Raw genomic sequence first — 18631 nt, forward strand, 5'->3', positions numbered from 1 at the left:
CAGATAGCAAGTTGAAGCTCAATGAAGCAACATATAGCACATTGGAGATGGAATTATCATTTGATATTGCCACTTTGCCCAATCCTTTAACCTTGCCCTTTGAGTTATCTCCAAATGTTACTCTCTCTTGTCCATCTACCTCTTCATCTAGTGAGGTGAACATACGAGGATCACCGGTCATATGTTGAGTGCAACCACTATCAATAACCCAATGACTTTCACCGGTCTTGTAGTTCACCTACACACAAGAGATTCAAGCTTTAGGAACCCAAACTTGTTGAGGGCCCTTCACCTTCTCAACAAGTGACTTAGCCACCCAAATCTTCTTAGGCCTATTTTTATTAGGGGGTCCTAAGAACATGACTTTCATCTTTCTACTAGAATCCTTTCTAAGCATGTAGTGAGCATTGAAGGCAAAGGATCTAGCATGCTTGGGTAAGGGTTGTGGCGGTGGAGTTTGGCACTCATGAGCAAAGTGGCCTTCTTGTCCACACTCAAAACATCTCTTTGGCTTTGGCTTTGATTCTTGTTGTTGAACTTGAGCCTTCTTCTTCTCTACACTTGCCACATATCCAATGCCACTTCTATCCATTTTCATGACAGTGTTCATGAGTAGCTCACTTTGGAGATGCTTGCCTCTTGCAAACTTGCTCAATCCCATCTTGAGATGCTCTTTCTCCATTTTGAGCTTCTTGTTCTCTTTCTTAAGAATATCATTGTTCTTCTCTTCCTTAAGCTTCTTATTCTATTCTTTGAGCTTCTCATTCTCAAGGATCAACTCTTCATCATGATCAAGAGTTTCTAGCACAATGGTGTTGTGGCTTTTCATCTCTTCAAGATCTTTCATGAGCTTTTCATTTGCATTCTTGAGCTTGACATATTAATCATAGTCATTGCACTCAACCACTTTCTTGCCTTTGCCACTAGATCCTTGCTCAATGCTCTCATCAATCAAATTATCACATGATGTAGCTATATCAATCTTAACAACATGGTTAGTAGCATCATGTGGCTCATTTGGTAAAAATTCTTGAGCAATAACAAGAGTATCATAATTGATCTTTAGAGTTATATGTTCATCTTTTAGCTTGTTGTGGCTAGTGATGAGCTCATTGTGCACCCACTCAAGTTTATCATGTTTATCTTTAAGCTCTTTCTTAGAAGATTTGAGCTCCTTGAGTTTGGATGATATAGCATCATTTGTCTCTTTAAGCTCAACATTAGCCTTTTCCAATGTATCGCATTTTGCTAAGAGTGAATCATTTTTAGCATCAAGCTTTTCATTTTTAGCTCTACTCTTTCTAATGATCTTAGTGTATTGTCTTAGTATTTTGACAAGATCATCATATGAAGGTGAATCATCATCATTGCTATCACTATCATCATCACTAGCTTGCTCATCATCACTACTAACATCATTATTAGTTACCTTGCATTCACCCTTGGCCATAAGGCATAGGTGTGTAGAGGATGATGGCGATGGTGGCGGTGAAGATGAAAGATCAATAGCAATGGCGGCCACCTTCTCATATTCACTATCATCATCAGATAATCCACTAGATGAATCAATGTTCGTGAGCCAATCACCGACAATATAGGCCTTTCCACTCTTCTTCTTCTTGTGGAAGTCTCTCTTTTTGCCATCTCTCTTCTTGTATGGCTTGTTCTTCTTCTTCTCATCTTCATCTTCATTACTTGAGTCATCTTTCTTGCCCGTGTTCTTGTTCTTGAACTTGTCTTTCTTGGGCTTGGTGCATTGATGTGCTAGATGACCAAGTTCACCACAATTGAAGCAATCCATTTCGGAGATTGGCTTTCTTCTAGAGCTTGTGAAGAACTTCTTCTTCTTGCCGTCGAACTTGATGCCACTCTTGTTTAGCTTCTTTAGCATTTTGGCGGCTTTCTTCACCATGAGAGCAAGATCTTCATCTTCATCTTCTTCATCACTTGAGCTCTCATACTCAAGTCTTGCTTTGCCCTTATCTTGGCTAGCTTTGAATGCTAAGTCCTTCTCTTTCTTCTTGGTAGAGGATGAGCCATCTTGTGGTGTGATGTGCATGTACATCTCATGAGTATTGATCTTTCCCAAGATTTGTGTCGGTGTAGCGGTGGAAATGTCACCTTGGTGTAGCACGGTCACAATATGCCCATATTTGTCAATGGGGAGGACACTCAAGATCTTTCTCACAACGTCGGATGGTGACATTTGAGTAAGTCCGAGCCCATTGACTTCCTCTACAAGAACATTCAAACGTGAATACATCTCATTAGCACATTCTTTGGGAAGCATCTCAAATGAATTTAGCTTTTTAATTACAAGATGATAGCGTTCCTCACGCCCACTCTTGGTTCCCTCATGGAGCGCACAAACATCCGACCATAGTGCATGGGCGTCTTTGTGGTTCCTTATGCGGTTGAACACATCTTTGCAAAGGCCTCTAAAGATGGTGTTTCGAGCCTTTGCATTCCACTTTTCATAATTAACCTCATCGCCTTATAGGTTAGTAGCATCCCGAGGTTTTGGGAAGCCTTGTGAGGCGGATCTAAGTATACCAACGTCTAAAGCTTCTAAGTACGTCTTCATACGGATTTTCCAATATGGAAAGTCATCTCCCTCAAAGATAAGAGGATGTCCATCCCCGTGAGACATCTTGCTCTAAGCGATTAAGCTTTAAAACATGAGCACGAGACTCTGATACCAATTGAAAGGATCAAGATGCCTAAGAGGGGGGGGGGGTGAATTGGGCTAATTCTAAATTTTCTTGCAATAATAAAATCCTACGGTTAGCCCAATTAACCCCTTGTGCCTAGAAAATTGTTTCTATTAATCTAACGCACAAAGGACTTGCAACCTATGTTCCAAACTTACTCTAGCATGGCAATTCTATGAATATAGAAACAAGTATTGAATTGCTCAAAGTAAATGCTCAAAGTAAATAGAGAGAGAGGAACGCGGCAATGTTTTGCCGAGGTATCGGAGAGTCGCCACTCCCCACTAGTCCTCGTTGGAGCACCCACGCAAGGGTGTAGCTCCCCCTTGATCCGCACAAGGATCAAGTGCTCTCTACGGGTTGATTCTTCGACACTCCATCACGGTGAATCACCCACAATCGCTCACAACTTGAGTTGGGTCACCCATAAGCTCCGCCGGGTGATCACCAAGCTCCCAATCACCACCAAGCCGTCTAGGTGATGGCGATCACCAAGAGTAACAAGCACGAACTCTCACTTGACCACGCAAAGCCTAATGAGAACGGTGGATGCACACTTTGCTACTCTTGATTCACTAATGAGGCTACTCTCTTAGATTCTCAAATCTCAATAACCTCACTAGGACCTTGCTCTTCTTGGAACTCACAAACATGTTTCTCAGCTGTTGGAATGAGCAAAAGTGACTCCACACACGAGTGGAGCTTCTATTTATAACAAGGGCTGAAAAACGAACCGTTATGTGCCTCTGCGGGGTGACCGGACGCTCCGGTCAGTTCAACCCGCACACCAGTGTTTAAGTGTTGACCGGACGCTGGCAGCGTCCGATCATCACTGATCAGACGAGTCCGGTCGCATTAAACCCTCACTAGAACCTTACTGTACTCGACCGGACGCTGAACCCCTAGGGTCCGGTCAGTACTGACCGGACACGTCCGGTCGCAGATTTTCTCTTCTAGAACCTTACCGGAGTCGACCGGACGCTGAACCTCAGCATCCGGTCACTTGACCACTCAGCGCTCGGTCGCGCCAGACGCAATCTCCTTGATCAAATGAGGACCGGACCCTGCAGCCAGCGTCCGGTCCGACCGGAGCCAACGTCCGGTCAACATTTGACCCTCCATTCACTTCCAACTCTCGATCATATGTGAATGAAGTTTGCTCCAAAGGATCTTAGGCATATGTAGGAGCTACCTAGCGCTAGTTTTGACAAGTGTGCACCACACCTAACTCACTAGACTCATCTAGGTCAAGCTACCCGTCCATACCCCCCTTAATAGTATGGCCAAAGGAAAAACAAAGTCCTAAACTACTCTAAGTGTCTCTCCAACTCCAATCAACACTTAGAACTAGTCATCCTTAACCTTGTCGTCCAACCTTTGAAAACTGAAACGATTTCCATCGTAGGGGCATGACCACCTCGATTGCCCAATTGATCTCCATTACCATGACCTAACTTAATTGCCTCTACAAAACACACGTTAGTCATAATAATCTTGTATTGTCATTAATCACCGAAACCCAACTAGGGGCCTAGATGCTTTCAGATGGCAATGCTCCGGCGAGGGCGTGGTGAAGACGCCGTCTTGGGCTTGGAGGTGAGGCGCAGTTGGCCAGCGTGCAGCGGCCGGTGGAAGGATGGGGCAGGGCACGTCGGGGTCGGCGCCATCACGGATGCACTGTCGAGGTGGCCGAGGGAGACGTCGAGCAGCCGGGGCTAGCTGAAGCGGCCGCTAGTGGTAGTGGATGGCTAAGGCGGCTGCGCTTGGTCAGCATGGTGGTAGCGCCTGGCTAGCAGAGCAAGGGCAGAGGCGGTGGAGTGGCTCGGCGTGGCCATCAATGGCGACGAGCAGGGAGGAGAGGCGGGGCAGCTTGGCTGGCAGCACAGCGTGGTCAGAGAACATCGAGCGGCGTAACGTAGACGGTTGGAGTGGAGGGTGAAGGAGCAGTGGCGACGTGTTGGGGAAGAAGCAGAGCATGGCGACCGGCCTGTTTTATAGGTGCCGCGGCTAGGGTTCCTAGGGGCTTCGTCCATCCTCATCATCCGTGCAAGGGGAGGGACACGTGACGCGCATCGCATGGCACGAACCCCGGGGAGGGGGGCGCGGGATGCGGGGCACTGTGCCGGCGGCCGCGCCTGGAGGCACCCTACTCGCTAGGTTTTTCCTAGGGGCGCGGTCACGGCAGGGCTAGGTGGGACGGATGGGCTTCACGCGCGTGGTCCTGCGGTTGCTTGCTGGGCTCACGGAGTGGAGGAGGGAGCTGGGCCGAGGCGGGGTCTGGTTGGGCCGGCGGTGAGGAGGCGCTAGGAGGCTGGGTTGGGCCTGCGCGTGAAGGAAAAAGGGAGGTAGGCCGGCTGGGCTGGTTTGGGGGTAAAGGAAGGTTTTTTTCCCTATTTCTAATCTCCTTTTTCTCCATTTCTTGCCAAGGGTTTTAGCATCAATCAAAACTCCAATAAAACCCAATCACACATTCATGCAACTAGGTTATATGTCATGTTTTATTTGTAAACTTCCTTTGAGAGAAGAGTTAGGGTTTTATTTTAAGAAAATTAATAAATCACATAGGATTTGGTTACACGTTGAATTCGAGTACGTCTTCGGAAACCATTTTGTTTTATTTAAAATTACCTCTTGTCATGTTGTTGACTTGGTCAACACCGTGATAAGTGGCTTGTTGTAAAAACAATTTTGAAGACATGATTTTGAAGTTAGGTTGAGAAGGGGAAAGGTTGACTCGGTTTTGACCTAGCGACTACATGCTTCACACATTGTAGGAAAAATTTTAAAAAGCTCGTATTTTGGTGTTATAAAAAACCCAGGATGTTACAACAGGCGATGCAAATTGATGTTCACAGTGCAGTCCCACGAATGGCCACTAGGAAGATGATGTGCACTGCTACTGGTCGCCGCGCAGAAGACTCGGATCAGGAAGAACTCGTAGCTGGAGCTAGATAGAGAATAGAGGGTGCGGTTTCTGTGTCTCGCGCAAGGCTACTGACAGGGCTCCGTACTTACACGCGAGCGCGCGGAGGCTGTCAGTAGGACGTTGGGCCGGAGCTGTACTCATGAGTAGTGGACAGAAACTCTCGCACGATTGCTCCGTGAAACCGACGAATCAGACGCACACACATGCACACGCCACGACTCGGTTTGGTTGCATATAATGACATCCGCAATGTTTTGTATTAAACATTATCTGATACACATCAATAATAAGGAATACATATTATTGCCATATTGGAGCAAACTGATTGCTACACAAATAAAAGTTGTAACACGTTTGTTTTGTTTGCTTGAAGCAATTTAATGTTGGAATCCAAGGTGCACCTCAGAAAATATGGACATATAAGCTAGACATCCGATACAATATAACCCTTATTCAAGTAATATGTGCACCTCTTGGCCATGCTGGTGGGTGCCGTCAGTTGTTTTTCCTTTCTTCCAGAAGAAGAGAAGTGCAACGAAGCCCAGTACAGGTAGGAGCAGCAGGATGACATTCTTGGACGTGCACCAGTCCCGAGCGCTGCCTGCCGCATAGGCTCCAAGGAGGGCAAGCATGTCAAGGAACATGGCCGTGTGCATTGGCCAAAGAGGCATCTTGTTTGTACCATTCTCCTTATCACGCAGCATCCTTGGAAGCAGCAACACGATGACGGTGACGGAGGCCATGAAGGAAGTGGAGTTGCTGTAGAAGAAAGCATTGTACCGATGCTTGCTGATGTCGTAGAGGACCGGGTTGCCAGCGGAGTGCCCGTCGTCGTCCTCTCTCCACAGGCCACCAGGCGGCTTCAGGCCCGTCAGGTAGGTAACGCTCGCAGCCAGTATTCCTACCAGCATCAGGTACATGGACGCTTCCTGATCTTCAGCAGCTGGATGATTATTGGGTTTTTGATCTTCAGTGTTTTTGGCTTCCGCGTCGTCTTGACGACGGCGAATGATCGCCACATAGACTACAGCTGCAAAAACTGCAAGAACCAATATTAAGACGACGATGGAGGTTCGCAGATGCAGGGAGCTTCCAGCAGCGTAGGCACCGATGAGGCTGAACATGCCCGCTACCATGCAGACAAATAGTGCGTAGCACTTGATGCCTGGCCCATACAGATTCTGGTTCAGAAGGAGCACGATGAGGGCCACGGATGCCATGAAGCTCGCCGTGTTGCAGTAGAAGAAGGCCTTGTAACGGCGAGGGTACTTGTCTAGGAGCACCGGGAAGCCGGCGCGGTGCCCAAACTTGTCGTTCTCCCACAAGCCGCCGGGCGGGGTCAGCCCGGCCTGGTAGGTGAGTGTTGCTGCCAAGATTGCTAGAAGCAGCAGCACCTCACGGCTCTTCTCTAGCCGATCCTTCTTCTTTTTCTTCTTTTCTTCCTCACTCATCGTCTCATTTCCTTCAGCAGTCTTCTTATCTTTCTCACTACTGGGGTCTAGCGTGAAGAAGACAATGTGGATCACCACATAGATAAGGACACCACCAGCCAGGGCAAGCGTGTAGATGGAAGTGCTTGTGTCCCTGCAGCTTCCGGCGGCGTATGCGCCTATGAGGCCGAACAAATCCAGTATCATGGCGGCCTCCAGTGCGTGGCGTCTGACGAGAAACTCATTCTGCAGCATCACCATGATGACCAGGGATGCCACGAAGGCTCCCGAGTTAAAATAGAAGAAGACCTTGAACCGCCCAGGATGCGTTGTTTGGAGTATTGGGTCTCCAACGCTGTGGCCTTCCCCGTTCTCTGCCCAGACTCCTCCAGGAGGATCTACACCTGCTTGGTAGGCAACGGTCGCCGCAAGAATGGCAAGCAACTGAATAAATTCACGAATCTTTCCCAGATCACTGTCATCCTCCGTAGCTTTGCCGCCGCCCGTCCTAACAATGCACAAATATAGATAGTTCAATTGCAGTCTACAATAATTCTCTTGCCTTGGTACACAAAATTAATGACGTCATATTAAGGCAGGTGGGAGTTTCATTTGTATTTGATAGGCTGCCACATAGGCATTTTAGGTGTTTTTTATGGCATGACAACTTTTTAAGAAAAGAAAGAAGAAGCGAGTTTCATCTTTTGGCACGATTACCAACTCTCTATAAGTCATGTAATTAAATGTCTATGAAACCATATAATGAAACTTTTTATTGAGAGTGCGTGTTTCATCCATGTTTCATTTCGTTCAATATGATATGGCAGTCTTGGAAATAACACTATGAAACTCCTCACTCAGACTAGCCTAAGAGCTTCTACCGTCTACTTAATAAAGTTTATACAGAAGTAACGTAAGCATGTCTGGCCTAAATCCAGCCCCACCCCTCCCTCATCATGAGTGAAATGGTAATTAATAATGTGAAAGCAAATTAATGGCCACCATTTATGGCTAGTTAGTCAAGGCCAGACTTTTTTTTCTCTCGAACGTGCCTTAGGCACGGTTTTTATTAAGCAGAAGTAGAGTTTTACAAATTAAAGCTGGAACGGTAATTTTTTATTACCGAGCCAAAGACTGACAGAGATCACACAGTTGTGATTTACAGAAGAAAAAACTTAGCGACCAAGTGAAGGATCAAGCCCCCTGGAGACCTAGAGCTCAGCGGCTAAACGGGTAAAGAGCGTCGTCCTTGAAGCCAGACTGAGTGAAGGTTTCGTGTCCCGGATTCTAAGGCTCTAATGTGTTGGAAACAGTATGGACTAGTAGTGCTATCCTTATGAATTGTTTACTCTCATTAAACTTTAATCCTCTCTCTCTTCATTAAAATTATATCATGTCACCATGTTTGCTAAGTTGATAGATTATTAAATGCTTATGAAACTCTAATAACACCTCTACTGAGACTGATGTAAGGGGGTACTTAAAATGAGGAGTATTTGCAATTGAGCATGATGCCGAACACATCAACACGTAAGGAACCTTGAGTTGATGAGCGCTCCAAATTACAAGCAGGATTGTTGGGTGTAGGGTTCAGAATTTCGGCCGGTTTTCACCAAAGACCAGCGATTTTCATTCCTACAAGCAACATTCAGTAAATATACATACTTGAAGAAATTTCAGCGGATTTACATCGATTTTCATTTCTATGGGTACCGTCCGATATTTATGTCTCAACCGGTAGGTTGAATGGCTTGGAGTACCTAATGTTCTACCCATCAAATGTAGTCGGAATATGAGAACTTGGACAAGATGTAGGAATCCATAATGGTGTACGTGGACAACTGACACTGGGGATTGAGGCAAAAGATTTTATTAGGCAAGGTAGTAGTGGAATTAATGTAGTGAGCCAGTGACATAAATATATTATGTGTCTGTTGGGTTGAAGGACTCCATTCTAGGCAAGATGCGATAGCTAATTAAGGCCAAAGAGGCAAAGGAACGGGAACTACAAACGGCCGAGAAGTACAAAGCATCTAGTGCCCGGGCCTGGGAAAACTTCAGTCGTTTGACCTTGGTGGCTGCAGTTAGTCGTGATTTTTACATTTTTTACATAGCAAAACTTGTAAAATTATATACTTGTTAGTTTTGATCAATATATGGTCACAGAGGTGATATATTCACTTCTACTTCTCCATGATGAAATAACCAAAATGCGTGTATGGGGATAAGTAATTCATTTTGTAAGACCCATCAATAACTACAAACTTTTAGAACAAGACACCATTGAGGACGTCGACTTTCTATTTTTACCATACCAGTTTTTCATAAGGTGACCATGCATACATCTATAATCCAATTAAATTAAACACTACAGCGAATATATATAGTTGCACTTTCAACCAAAGAAATGTATACTGATGTTGTAAGTGTACAATGTGTACCAATAATATGATTAAGTCCGCGCTGCATGGGTCACCTTGCTAATTTTATTGTGTATATAAATAGACATATTTGTGGGAAGATAATCCATATTGACGGCTCTCGGTGAGCATGTGCTCGTGTATTAATTACTTGTACAGTTTCCAAATGTTTCTAGTAAGTAAAATAGTTGCTTAGAATACACAATAATAACAATATTTGATCATTTTCTATAATTCTTTAAATTAAATACAACAAAAAACTACAAGTAAAGAAAAATCTAGGCCGGGTGTGGTTAATTTGACCTAGTGTGGTTTTCTATGCTACACTGTTTGACCATGCATTATTGTACTTTATATTATATTGTTCACTTGAAAATATATATTTTGAAATATGATTTTAACCATACTATAATCTAAAAATTATGAAGCCAACTGTATCAATCAAAGAATGAGAAGGTTTGCATCTGGGAATGCATGGGCGTGTGGCAATGGAAATTTCAACGTAAAATATAAACAACACAGCAAGGCAATGTTGAAGATCGATGCATACTGCGTAGTGCGTACCCGGTACCATAGCAAGGAAGCTTGAGATCAGAGCCTACAAGAATCCTCTGGAGGAAGATGCAGAGAAGGACTGGGCCGACTAGGGCGAGAACGTAGGTGGTGTGCTTGCTGTCCCTGCAGCTGCCGGCGGCGTAGGCACCCCCAAGTCCCAAGATGGCTAGGACGACGAGGCCATACAGCGGAACCCTGATAGAGTTGAGGCTGAGCTTCTCGTAGTGCACGGTGAAGGTGATGGCCAGCAGGGACGCGATGAAGGCGGTGGTGTTGCTGAAGAAGAAGAACTTGTAGCGGACGGGATGGAGGGCCTGCAGCACCGGGTCGCCGGCGGTGTGGTGGTGGCGGCCGGCCTCCAGCAGGGTGCTGCGCCAGAAGCCACCGGGCTGGTTTAGCCCGGCGACGTAGGCGACGGTCGCCACGAAGATGGCGAGCACCATCAGGATCTCGTGCTTCTCCTGATCGTATGTCTTTTCAGTTCTAGGGTCGCCGAGCATGGGGACGGCGAAGATCACGTAGGCGGCGGTGGCGACGACAAGGACGGAGGCGCAGACGGTGGTGAACTTGTCGTGGCTGGTGCCGGCGGCGTAGGCACCCATGAGGGCGAGCAGGTCGACGACCATGACAGCCCGCGTGAGCTTGAGCAGCCTCCCCTTCTCGTCCTTGTGCAGCAGGAGGAGGAGGAGGCTGACCACGAGCGACGTCGCGAAGGAGATGGCGTTGAAGTAGTAGAAGACGATGTAGCGCATGTAGTTGGTCTCTCGGAGGATGGAGTCGCCAGCCAGCTCTCCTGCCGCCGCGTCGTCCTCCAGCCAGGAACCCCCCGGCGGGTTGAGCCCCGCCGCGTAGGTGACCGTCGCCACCAGGGTGGCCAGCAGCAGCAGGTACTTCTTTAGCTGGTACTCCATTGACGAATCGCCACCGGACGCCGGCATTCTGCTACTGCTGGTGTTGGGTGCTTGCATTGGGGCGAAGTGAAACTCTGAATAACGAACACCCATGGGCTGAGCTCGATGCATTTATTTATTCAGAGAGCTGATCGCGACCGTGTGCACACGGTTACACACGAGAACACAGCTAGGAAGCTAGCATCATTGTGCGTGCATGCGCTGATGTCTGCGTGTGTCCCAATAATGGCATTACTTGATCAAGTCATCTTATATTAGACTTTATTCCCTTGTCATTATTCCTTGATCGACTTTATGTTTTATGCCCCCATTAGCTTTTCATGCGCTAGTCTGATGCAAGGGACGATTGTCAGCACGACAGGTTTCGATCCCTCATGTCTCGTGCACACTTTGTGTTGAGTAGTCGAGCAAAGAGTGAACAAATAAAAAGAGTAGTGCCATTTCGAATATATTGTATAGTATTATCCTGTGCTGCATCCAGATAAATGATTAATAATAATGGTTCAACTATATATAGTAACAAATATGCCTGTGTTGGCAGCATGGGTCTATATATAGCGTCAATTACTAAAGGTATGGTCATTCACAGGCATAACTTCACTTGCCAACTTATTCATAGGCATAACTTGGATGACTGAGTGGTCATTTTCTAAAGCTCCCGAGTCCCCACCCCCATCCCACTCAGAAAGAAAAAGCTTGTTCCCACTACTGGAAACAGAGACTTTGCCGAGTGCAAAATTCTTTGCCGAGTGTAAAAAATTGAGCACTCGGCAAAGAATTGCATTCGGCAAAGATTTCTTTACCGAGTGCCGGGCACTCGGCAAAAAAATGCACTCGGCAAAGGACTTCTTCGCCGAGTGCCAGACTCTCGGCAAAAGAGCGGCACTCGGCATAGGCTGACCCGCGTAACGGTATTCGGCCACGTCCTTCTTTGCCGAGTGCCTGATGTTAGGCACTCGGCAAAGATTTATTTTTTTTAAAAAAATTCTTTGCCGACTGTCCCAAATCTGGCACTCGGCAAAGATTTAACTTTTTTTTTAAATTTCTTTGCCGAGTGTCCCAGATCTGGCACTCGGCAATTTTTTTTAATACTTTGCCGAGTGCCCCTGGCATGGCACTCGGCAAAGATTTAATTTTTTTTAAATGTCTTTGCCGAGTGCCCTGTGAAGGCACTCGGCAAAGAGGAATTTTTTTTTAAAAAAAATCCAAACCCTCTTTGCCGAGTGCCTTATCCGTGGCACTCGGCAAAGACCCCCTTTGCCGAGTGCCATGCCCCGGCACTCGGCAAAGTTTTTTTTATGTTTTTGGCCTCCAAATTTTTTGTGCAGCCCTTTAAAAGCACCAGAAACTCTTAGTTAGAATTTGGAGATTTTTTATGGCTTTTTGATATATTTAGTTACTTTATTTCATTTACTTGATTTTTTTTGAAAAAATATAATTTTGAACTGCACGTGGTACGAATAATGGAATTTAATGATTCAAAAAATAATAGTCATGTTACTGAGTGTAGTGTGAGGCCGTATCCAGGAACGTACCTAAAATTTCGGACATCTTGTTCACGAAACATGACCGCGAACTTGCGTGCAAAGTGTTTTTAAATTCTATAAAAAGCAAACGAAGTCCGAAAATCATAAAACTTGTTGAGATGTCGTGATATCATATGTGGAGGCTATGATAAAAATTTCAGAAGATTTCGTTCACGTTGTCACGTACGATGCTTACAAACCAGGACAAATTCTAACTAGGAGTTCCAAGTGCTTTTAAAGGGCTGCACAAAAAATTTGGAGGCCAAAAACAAAAAAATAAAATAAAAACTTTGCCAAGTGCCGGGGCATGGCACTCGGCAAAGGGGGTCTTTGCTGAGTGCCACGGATAAGGCACTCGGCAAAGAGTGTTTGGATTTTTTTTAAAAATTTCCTCTTTACCGAGTGTCTTCACAGGGCACTCGGCAAAGACATTTAAAAAAAATTAAATCTTTGCCGAATGCCGGGCCAGGGGCACTCGGCAAAGTATTTTTTTCCAAAAAAAAGACATTTTTAAAAAAAAATCTTTGCGGAGTGCCGTGCTAGGGGCACTCGGCAAAGTATTAAAAAAAATTTGCCGAGTGCCAAATCTGGGACACTCGGCAAAGAAATTAAAAAAAATAAAATAAATCTTTGCCGAGTGCCAGATCTGGGACACTTGGCAAAGAATTTTTTTTTTAAAAAAATAAATCTTTGCTAGTATGCGGTTAATGCATATAGTACATGCTTCATAGGATCATGCATAACAAATGAAATGTTTAAATTTATAGCCTACCACTATTGTTTGAATGATTACTTGATCTAGTGGTTAGTATATGAATTTGTTCATGAGCTAGTGATCCCAAGTACTTGATCTAATTTGGATTGCTAACAAGTGACAAGTACAACGTTGGCAAGATAACCCTTGCAAGAGGTGTGAAGAAGCTTGTCATTGGTTCAAACCGAACTTGGAAGCTTAGACAAATCATTTTAGTTCAAGTCAATCATAGAAGCTCATGATAGTGATAAGAGTACAAGCACAAGACAACAATGCAAATGGATATCTAGTTTGTATGTTTCAAATGGTATCTAGACTCAAGTATTTTATCAAGAATCTACAAATAATGTCTAGATCAACTCACAAGTGATATCCTATAAGTGGTACTCATGAAGATAGCAAATGTTTAAGAAATGGTCTTTATTGATAAATCAAACAAGTAGTTCCATACTAGAAGATTCTTTCAAATGGTATTCACTTCATACAAGTGGTATCGTATCTACACATAGTATCAATCATGCAAGACGATGGTTCCACAAGTGATCCTCAACTTTAAGTGATCATCAAATGAAGAATGCATCCCTCACCTATAAGAGCTCAAGTGTATCAAATGGATGACCCATGCTATCACATAGGGGGAGATGTACCACAAATTGATATCAAGATCAAAGATTCTATGTGTGGTATCTCAAGAAGTCCTACACAAGATACAAGTGGTATGAGTTACAAGTGGTATCTATAAGTGGTGTCATTCCAACAATCAAGTGATGTCCATAAAAAATGCAAGATTCAAGCCTCAACCATCTACCCCAAATGCATACCTTTGCATCAATGAGAAGCTCACCTTTTATGGAAATTGATGACAAAGGGGGAGAGATTGTACAAAGACATGAAAGCTTTAAGATTGAGATTGTACATGGGGGAGAGATAAGATATAAAAGCTCAAAGAAGTAGAGGTTGGACATGGACATAGACAAGAGGGAGTAACATTGAAGAAAAGAGATGGAGATGGATCAAAATTCTTAGACAAGAGAAGCACCCAAGTAGGGGGAGCAAGCTCATGAACTTTGATTGATTGCATTTGATATGTGCATATTCATGTGCTTGCTTGCATTGCATAATTTTTCAAATTCAATATACATGCTTGTGTGGTGTATGCTAGTTGTAGAACTTGAATGATGATTTGATAACTAGCATGTATAGGATGATAGCTAGACACTTGGTATGCTTTACAAAGTAATGCTAGTACCTTGCTTTTAATGTTGATATCATGAGGTATCTAGTGCTTTTATGTCCAAGTGATATCTAGCTAACCATGGTGCTAAGGATGAACTTAAAGGTGCAACTCTGATTGGTACACGCTTCAAAGGTTTATTCTATACACCTTAGCATCATTTTGTAGTAATTACTCTCCCACAATTTTAATCTATGCATGTGTGCGAGCTTCAAATCAAACATTCTAGCACATATGTAGGGGGAGCTAATACTACCATCTCGGGTTTATGGTACTTGTCCAAAATCATTTTCACATGGTAAAATTGCTTGGGCAAGCAACATGAATCCAAAAGAGCTTAATTTCCATATCTTTGTAGAGTTCTCATCAATTACAAAAAATGGGGAGATTGAAAGGTCCTTGTGTGGTTTTGATAATTGAGTGACAACCTAGGTGGACTAATTGTGTTTATATGAGATACACAGGTAATTAGTCCACAGGTACATGTGTGTGAGCAACATATGCCATGAAGGTAAAAATGGCTTGGAGATGTTGCAAAGCTCACACATGTGAAGATGAAGGAGCTCATTGCACATGAGACATGACATTGAGTCATGTGATCAAGGTGGAGAAGATCAAGACAAGACTTGGCTTGATGGACTGGTTGCAAGTGTGAAGGGCAAGTCGGAGGCTTTGGAGTGATGGACTGCGTGGCGGTGAAGCTTGAGCAAGACTTGGCGCCGATGGACGATGGCAATGGTGAAGAGCAAGTAAAGTCAAGATCGATGAACCAATATGATCACGTGATGATATGGAGTGGATCATATCATTGTTGATTGTGTTGGTGCATGTGTTGCATCGACATTGGAGGAGATGGAATGTAATGCGCAAGGCAAAGGTATAACCTAGGGCATTTCATTTCACCGGTCATAGGTGTGTAGAGAAGGTTATGATCGGGTTTAGGATAGATGGCCGTACTATCAAGAGGGGCAAACTTGTTTGCATATCGGTCATCTAGTGCCACTCGAGTGATCTAACTTTGCATCGTCGCTAGGATCAAGTGGCGTGGTAAGTTGAGTGGCTAACACCCTTGAAAATGTTTGTGAAAATATTCTAACACATGTGCACAAGGTGATACACTTGGTGGTTGGCACATTTGAGCAAGGGTGAAGAAGATAGAGTTGAAAACGAGTTAGTCACGCTGGTTACAGAGTGACCGGACGCGTCTGGTATGGTGACTAGACACGTCCAGTATTTGGCGACGTACTCAGCGACCGGACGCGTCCGGTGTGAATCAGAAAAAGAAGTGTTCGGCAGAGCAGTTGATCGGACGCTGGCAGTGTTCGGTCCGGTGTGACCGGACGCGTCCGGTCGTTGGTGGGTGCTTACTGTACTCGACCAGACGCTGACGCTCAGCGTCCGGTCAGTTTCTAACAGACACGTCCGGTCGGCCCTGGAGGCTTACTAGACTCGACCGGACACAGCGGCTGAGTGTTCGGTCGTTTCATGCTGAGCGTCCGGTCATCTTGTCAGAGAGCCGTTGGAGGCAACGGTAGGAAACGTGGCGGTCAAACAGCTACCGGACACGTCCGGTATTCACGATCGGTACGTCCGGTGCAGCGTCGGGTGCTGCGTCCGGTCGACCCGAAAAATGGCCAGTGAAGGGGTAACGGCTAGTTTAGCCCTTGGGGCTATAAATAGAAGTGGCCTTCGGCCATGGCTGGTGCTGAGCACCTTGGGGGACTTTGTGTCCATGCTTGAGAGTGCTTAGGAGCCCTCCATCTCACACTTACTTGATAGTGATCATTCGATTGTGTGAGTGAGCGATTCTAGTGCGATTGCATCGTGAGGTTGCATCGAGTGGCACTAGGTGATCGAGCTACAAGCTGGTGGTGCTTGTTACTCTTGGAGGTTGCCACCTCCTAGACGGCTTGGTGGTGGTCTCCATCGAAGCCCGCAAGAAGCTTGTGCGGTGCTCCGGAGAAGAGCTTGTGAGGGGCATTGTGCTCGTCCCATAGGAGCCGTGAAGAGCAACTTTAGTAAAGCGTGTCATTGAGCTACCCTCACTTTCAGGGTAGGTTCTTGCGGCGCCCGACGTGCGGGCTTGGCGGGTGATGCCAATTAGCCGCCGAACCACCAAGTGAGCGGTCGACACAACGAGGACTAGCGTGTTGGCAAACACGTGAACCTCGGGAGAAAAATCATCGTGTCAACCTTGTTCTTCCCGTTAGTTTGCATCCCCGTTACACAAGCTTGCGATTACTTTCATATACATTGAGCTTGTGTTGTTGCTTTTGTAATTAGTTAGCTTGTGTAGCTTGCTAGTTACCTTCTTGCTTGTGTAGCATAGAAGTAGCTCCCTTGCATGGCTAATTTGGTTTGTGTAACCTTGTTAGTCACATTACTTAGTTTGTGTAGCTAAGTATTTGTGCTCTCTAATTTGGCATTGGTTGCCTTGTTATTGAGCATTGCTAGTGAGCTTCGTTGGCTTTGTGCTTTTGCTTACTAGCATGTGTAGGAGCTCCCTTGTTGCTTAAAGTACTAGAGGCATAGGTTTGTGTGACATTGCTCCTAGAATTGGTTAGGTGTGCTCTAGCTAGCCCGGCACCTTTGTTGCTTAATTAGTATCTTTAGAAGGTGCTAGAGAACATAGATAGAGGGGTGTAGTCTTGGCTAGACCGATCGTCTTAATTCCGCACTTGTTTCGGTTAGCCGACACGATTAATTTTAGAAAAGACTATTCATCCCCTCTAGTCCGTCATCTCGCCCTTACAACGGGCCAACAGAAGCTAACTTCATGGCAGTTTCTTATCCATTGCCGGAACCTCAAAAGGCGGCGGTTTGCCTTCAAGGCTTCAAGGAATCATTCTAGCAGCTTGTTGGCCTCACTGTCGTTTTATCCTAGAGACAAGCTGTGCCGTGATGGCAGACAAGCTCAAAGCCTTGTGCCATGACAAATCACTGCAACAACCACTGATTCAAGAAGCTCTCTACCTGACAGTAAAGCTCTTCGCCGCTTAGAAATGTAAAGATTCAACGGGATCAGAGTAAAGTGCGTCAAAGTAGTGCACGTGGTGTTGTACATGGCTATTAGAGACCATGAGGACCGGGTGTTTTTTTTGTTATCTCTGAATGTTGGTTTTCTCATTTGTTCATGACATTAGACCATAACATTAACAAAACTCTTCTTAAAAATTTATACGCGCCATACTCCCCCCACCCCACCTATTTAATTTACTTAGATACAAAGGGGACAAAAACTTGCTTAAACCAGACAATCCATATACCGCTTACAAGCGCCTGATGCGGCGTGCGAGGGCGCGCCCCTTCCACATATCGACATGCACTAATATTATGGATTGAGCAATGTTTGTCGACATATCGACAGGCACTAATATTGACATATATACTCGAGCCTGTGTACAGAATGGTATGGAGATATGGTGGAACTTATTCGTGGATTTATTGGCGTACGAAAAAATGGATATAGGAGATTTCTTCCTGCCGATATAAAACATTATCTTAGGCGTATCACGGAAAATTCTATAAAGTAGAGTTTGGAAGCCTGTGACGCCACGCACTCCGTGACTGTTAATTTCACAAACTATGCTTTTTGGATTAACTGTCACTTTAACGTTGGTATTTAATTTTTACAGCATTGTTATCTTATCGTGCGATCCGTGTGTTTTTAGTACGAAATGTTAGCTATCCCGTAGCAACGCACGGGCACGCTACCTAGTAGTATACTAATTGGAACTTCTTAACGCTGAAATTTAATTCCAAAGCGTCACAGAAAATATAGACCCTAATTCTAAAATATAATTCTGACTTCATTTTCAATGCCTCAATGAAACATTATTACCAGAATAGAAAACAATACAAGGGACAGTGATGGTCTCACACACACACAACACAACTTTTGATTGAAATTGTTTTTTTACTTTGTCAAAATTAGAGACGTTTGACTTAGAAAAAAAAAACCTAGTATTATGTAGAACAAAAGTTAGCGAAGCTTGATTTAAGAAGATCAATAATTTACAACGGAACCAGTACATTTGAGTCCAAATAATTCATACTTGGCCATTTCGATAAAGAAATAGCCAAAAATTACAGTGGAACCATTTCATGTGCAAACTAGTGGCCACTGGCCACTGAGAACTGTTTTAAAGAAGCCCTACAGAGGTT

The 18631-nt window shown here is 44.7% G+C and overlaps 1 protein-coding gene across 1 annotated transcript; it reads right to left on the minus strand.

Annotated features, from left to right (window-relative positions):
• Positions 1-527: 527 nt before the first annotated feature.
• Positions 528-11046, minus strand: LOC136488775 (uncharacterized; the record flags this gene model as incomplete). The annotated part of the gene is made up of 3 exons (XM_066485596.1): positions 10052-11046; positions 6131-7575; positions 528-553 (listed from the first exon to the last, which is right to left on the minus strand). Coding segments are annotated over exons 1-3 (2466 nt in total), but the record flags the coding sequence as incomplete, so codon positions are not given.
• Between the last annotated feature and the right edge of the window lie 7585 nt (positions 11047-18631).

The sequence above is a fragment of the Miscanthus floridulus genome, chromosome 10 (assembly GCF_019320115.1).
Source record: "Miscanthus floridulus cultivar M001 chromosome 10, ASM1932011v1, whole genome shotgun sequence".
NCBI lineage: Eukaryota > Viridiplantae > Streptophyta > Magnoliopsida > Poales > Poaceae > Miscanthus > Miscanthus floridulus.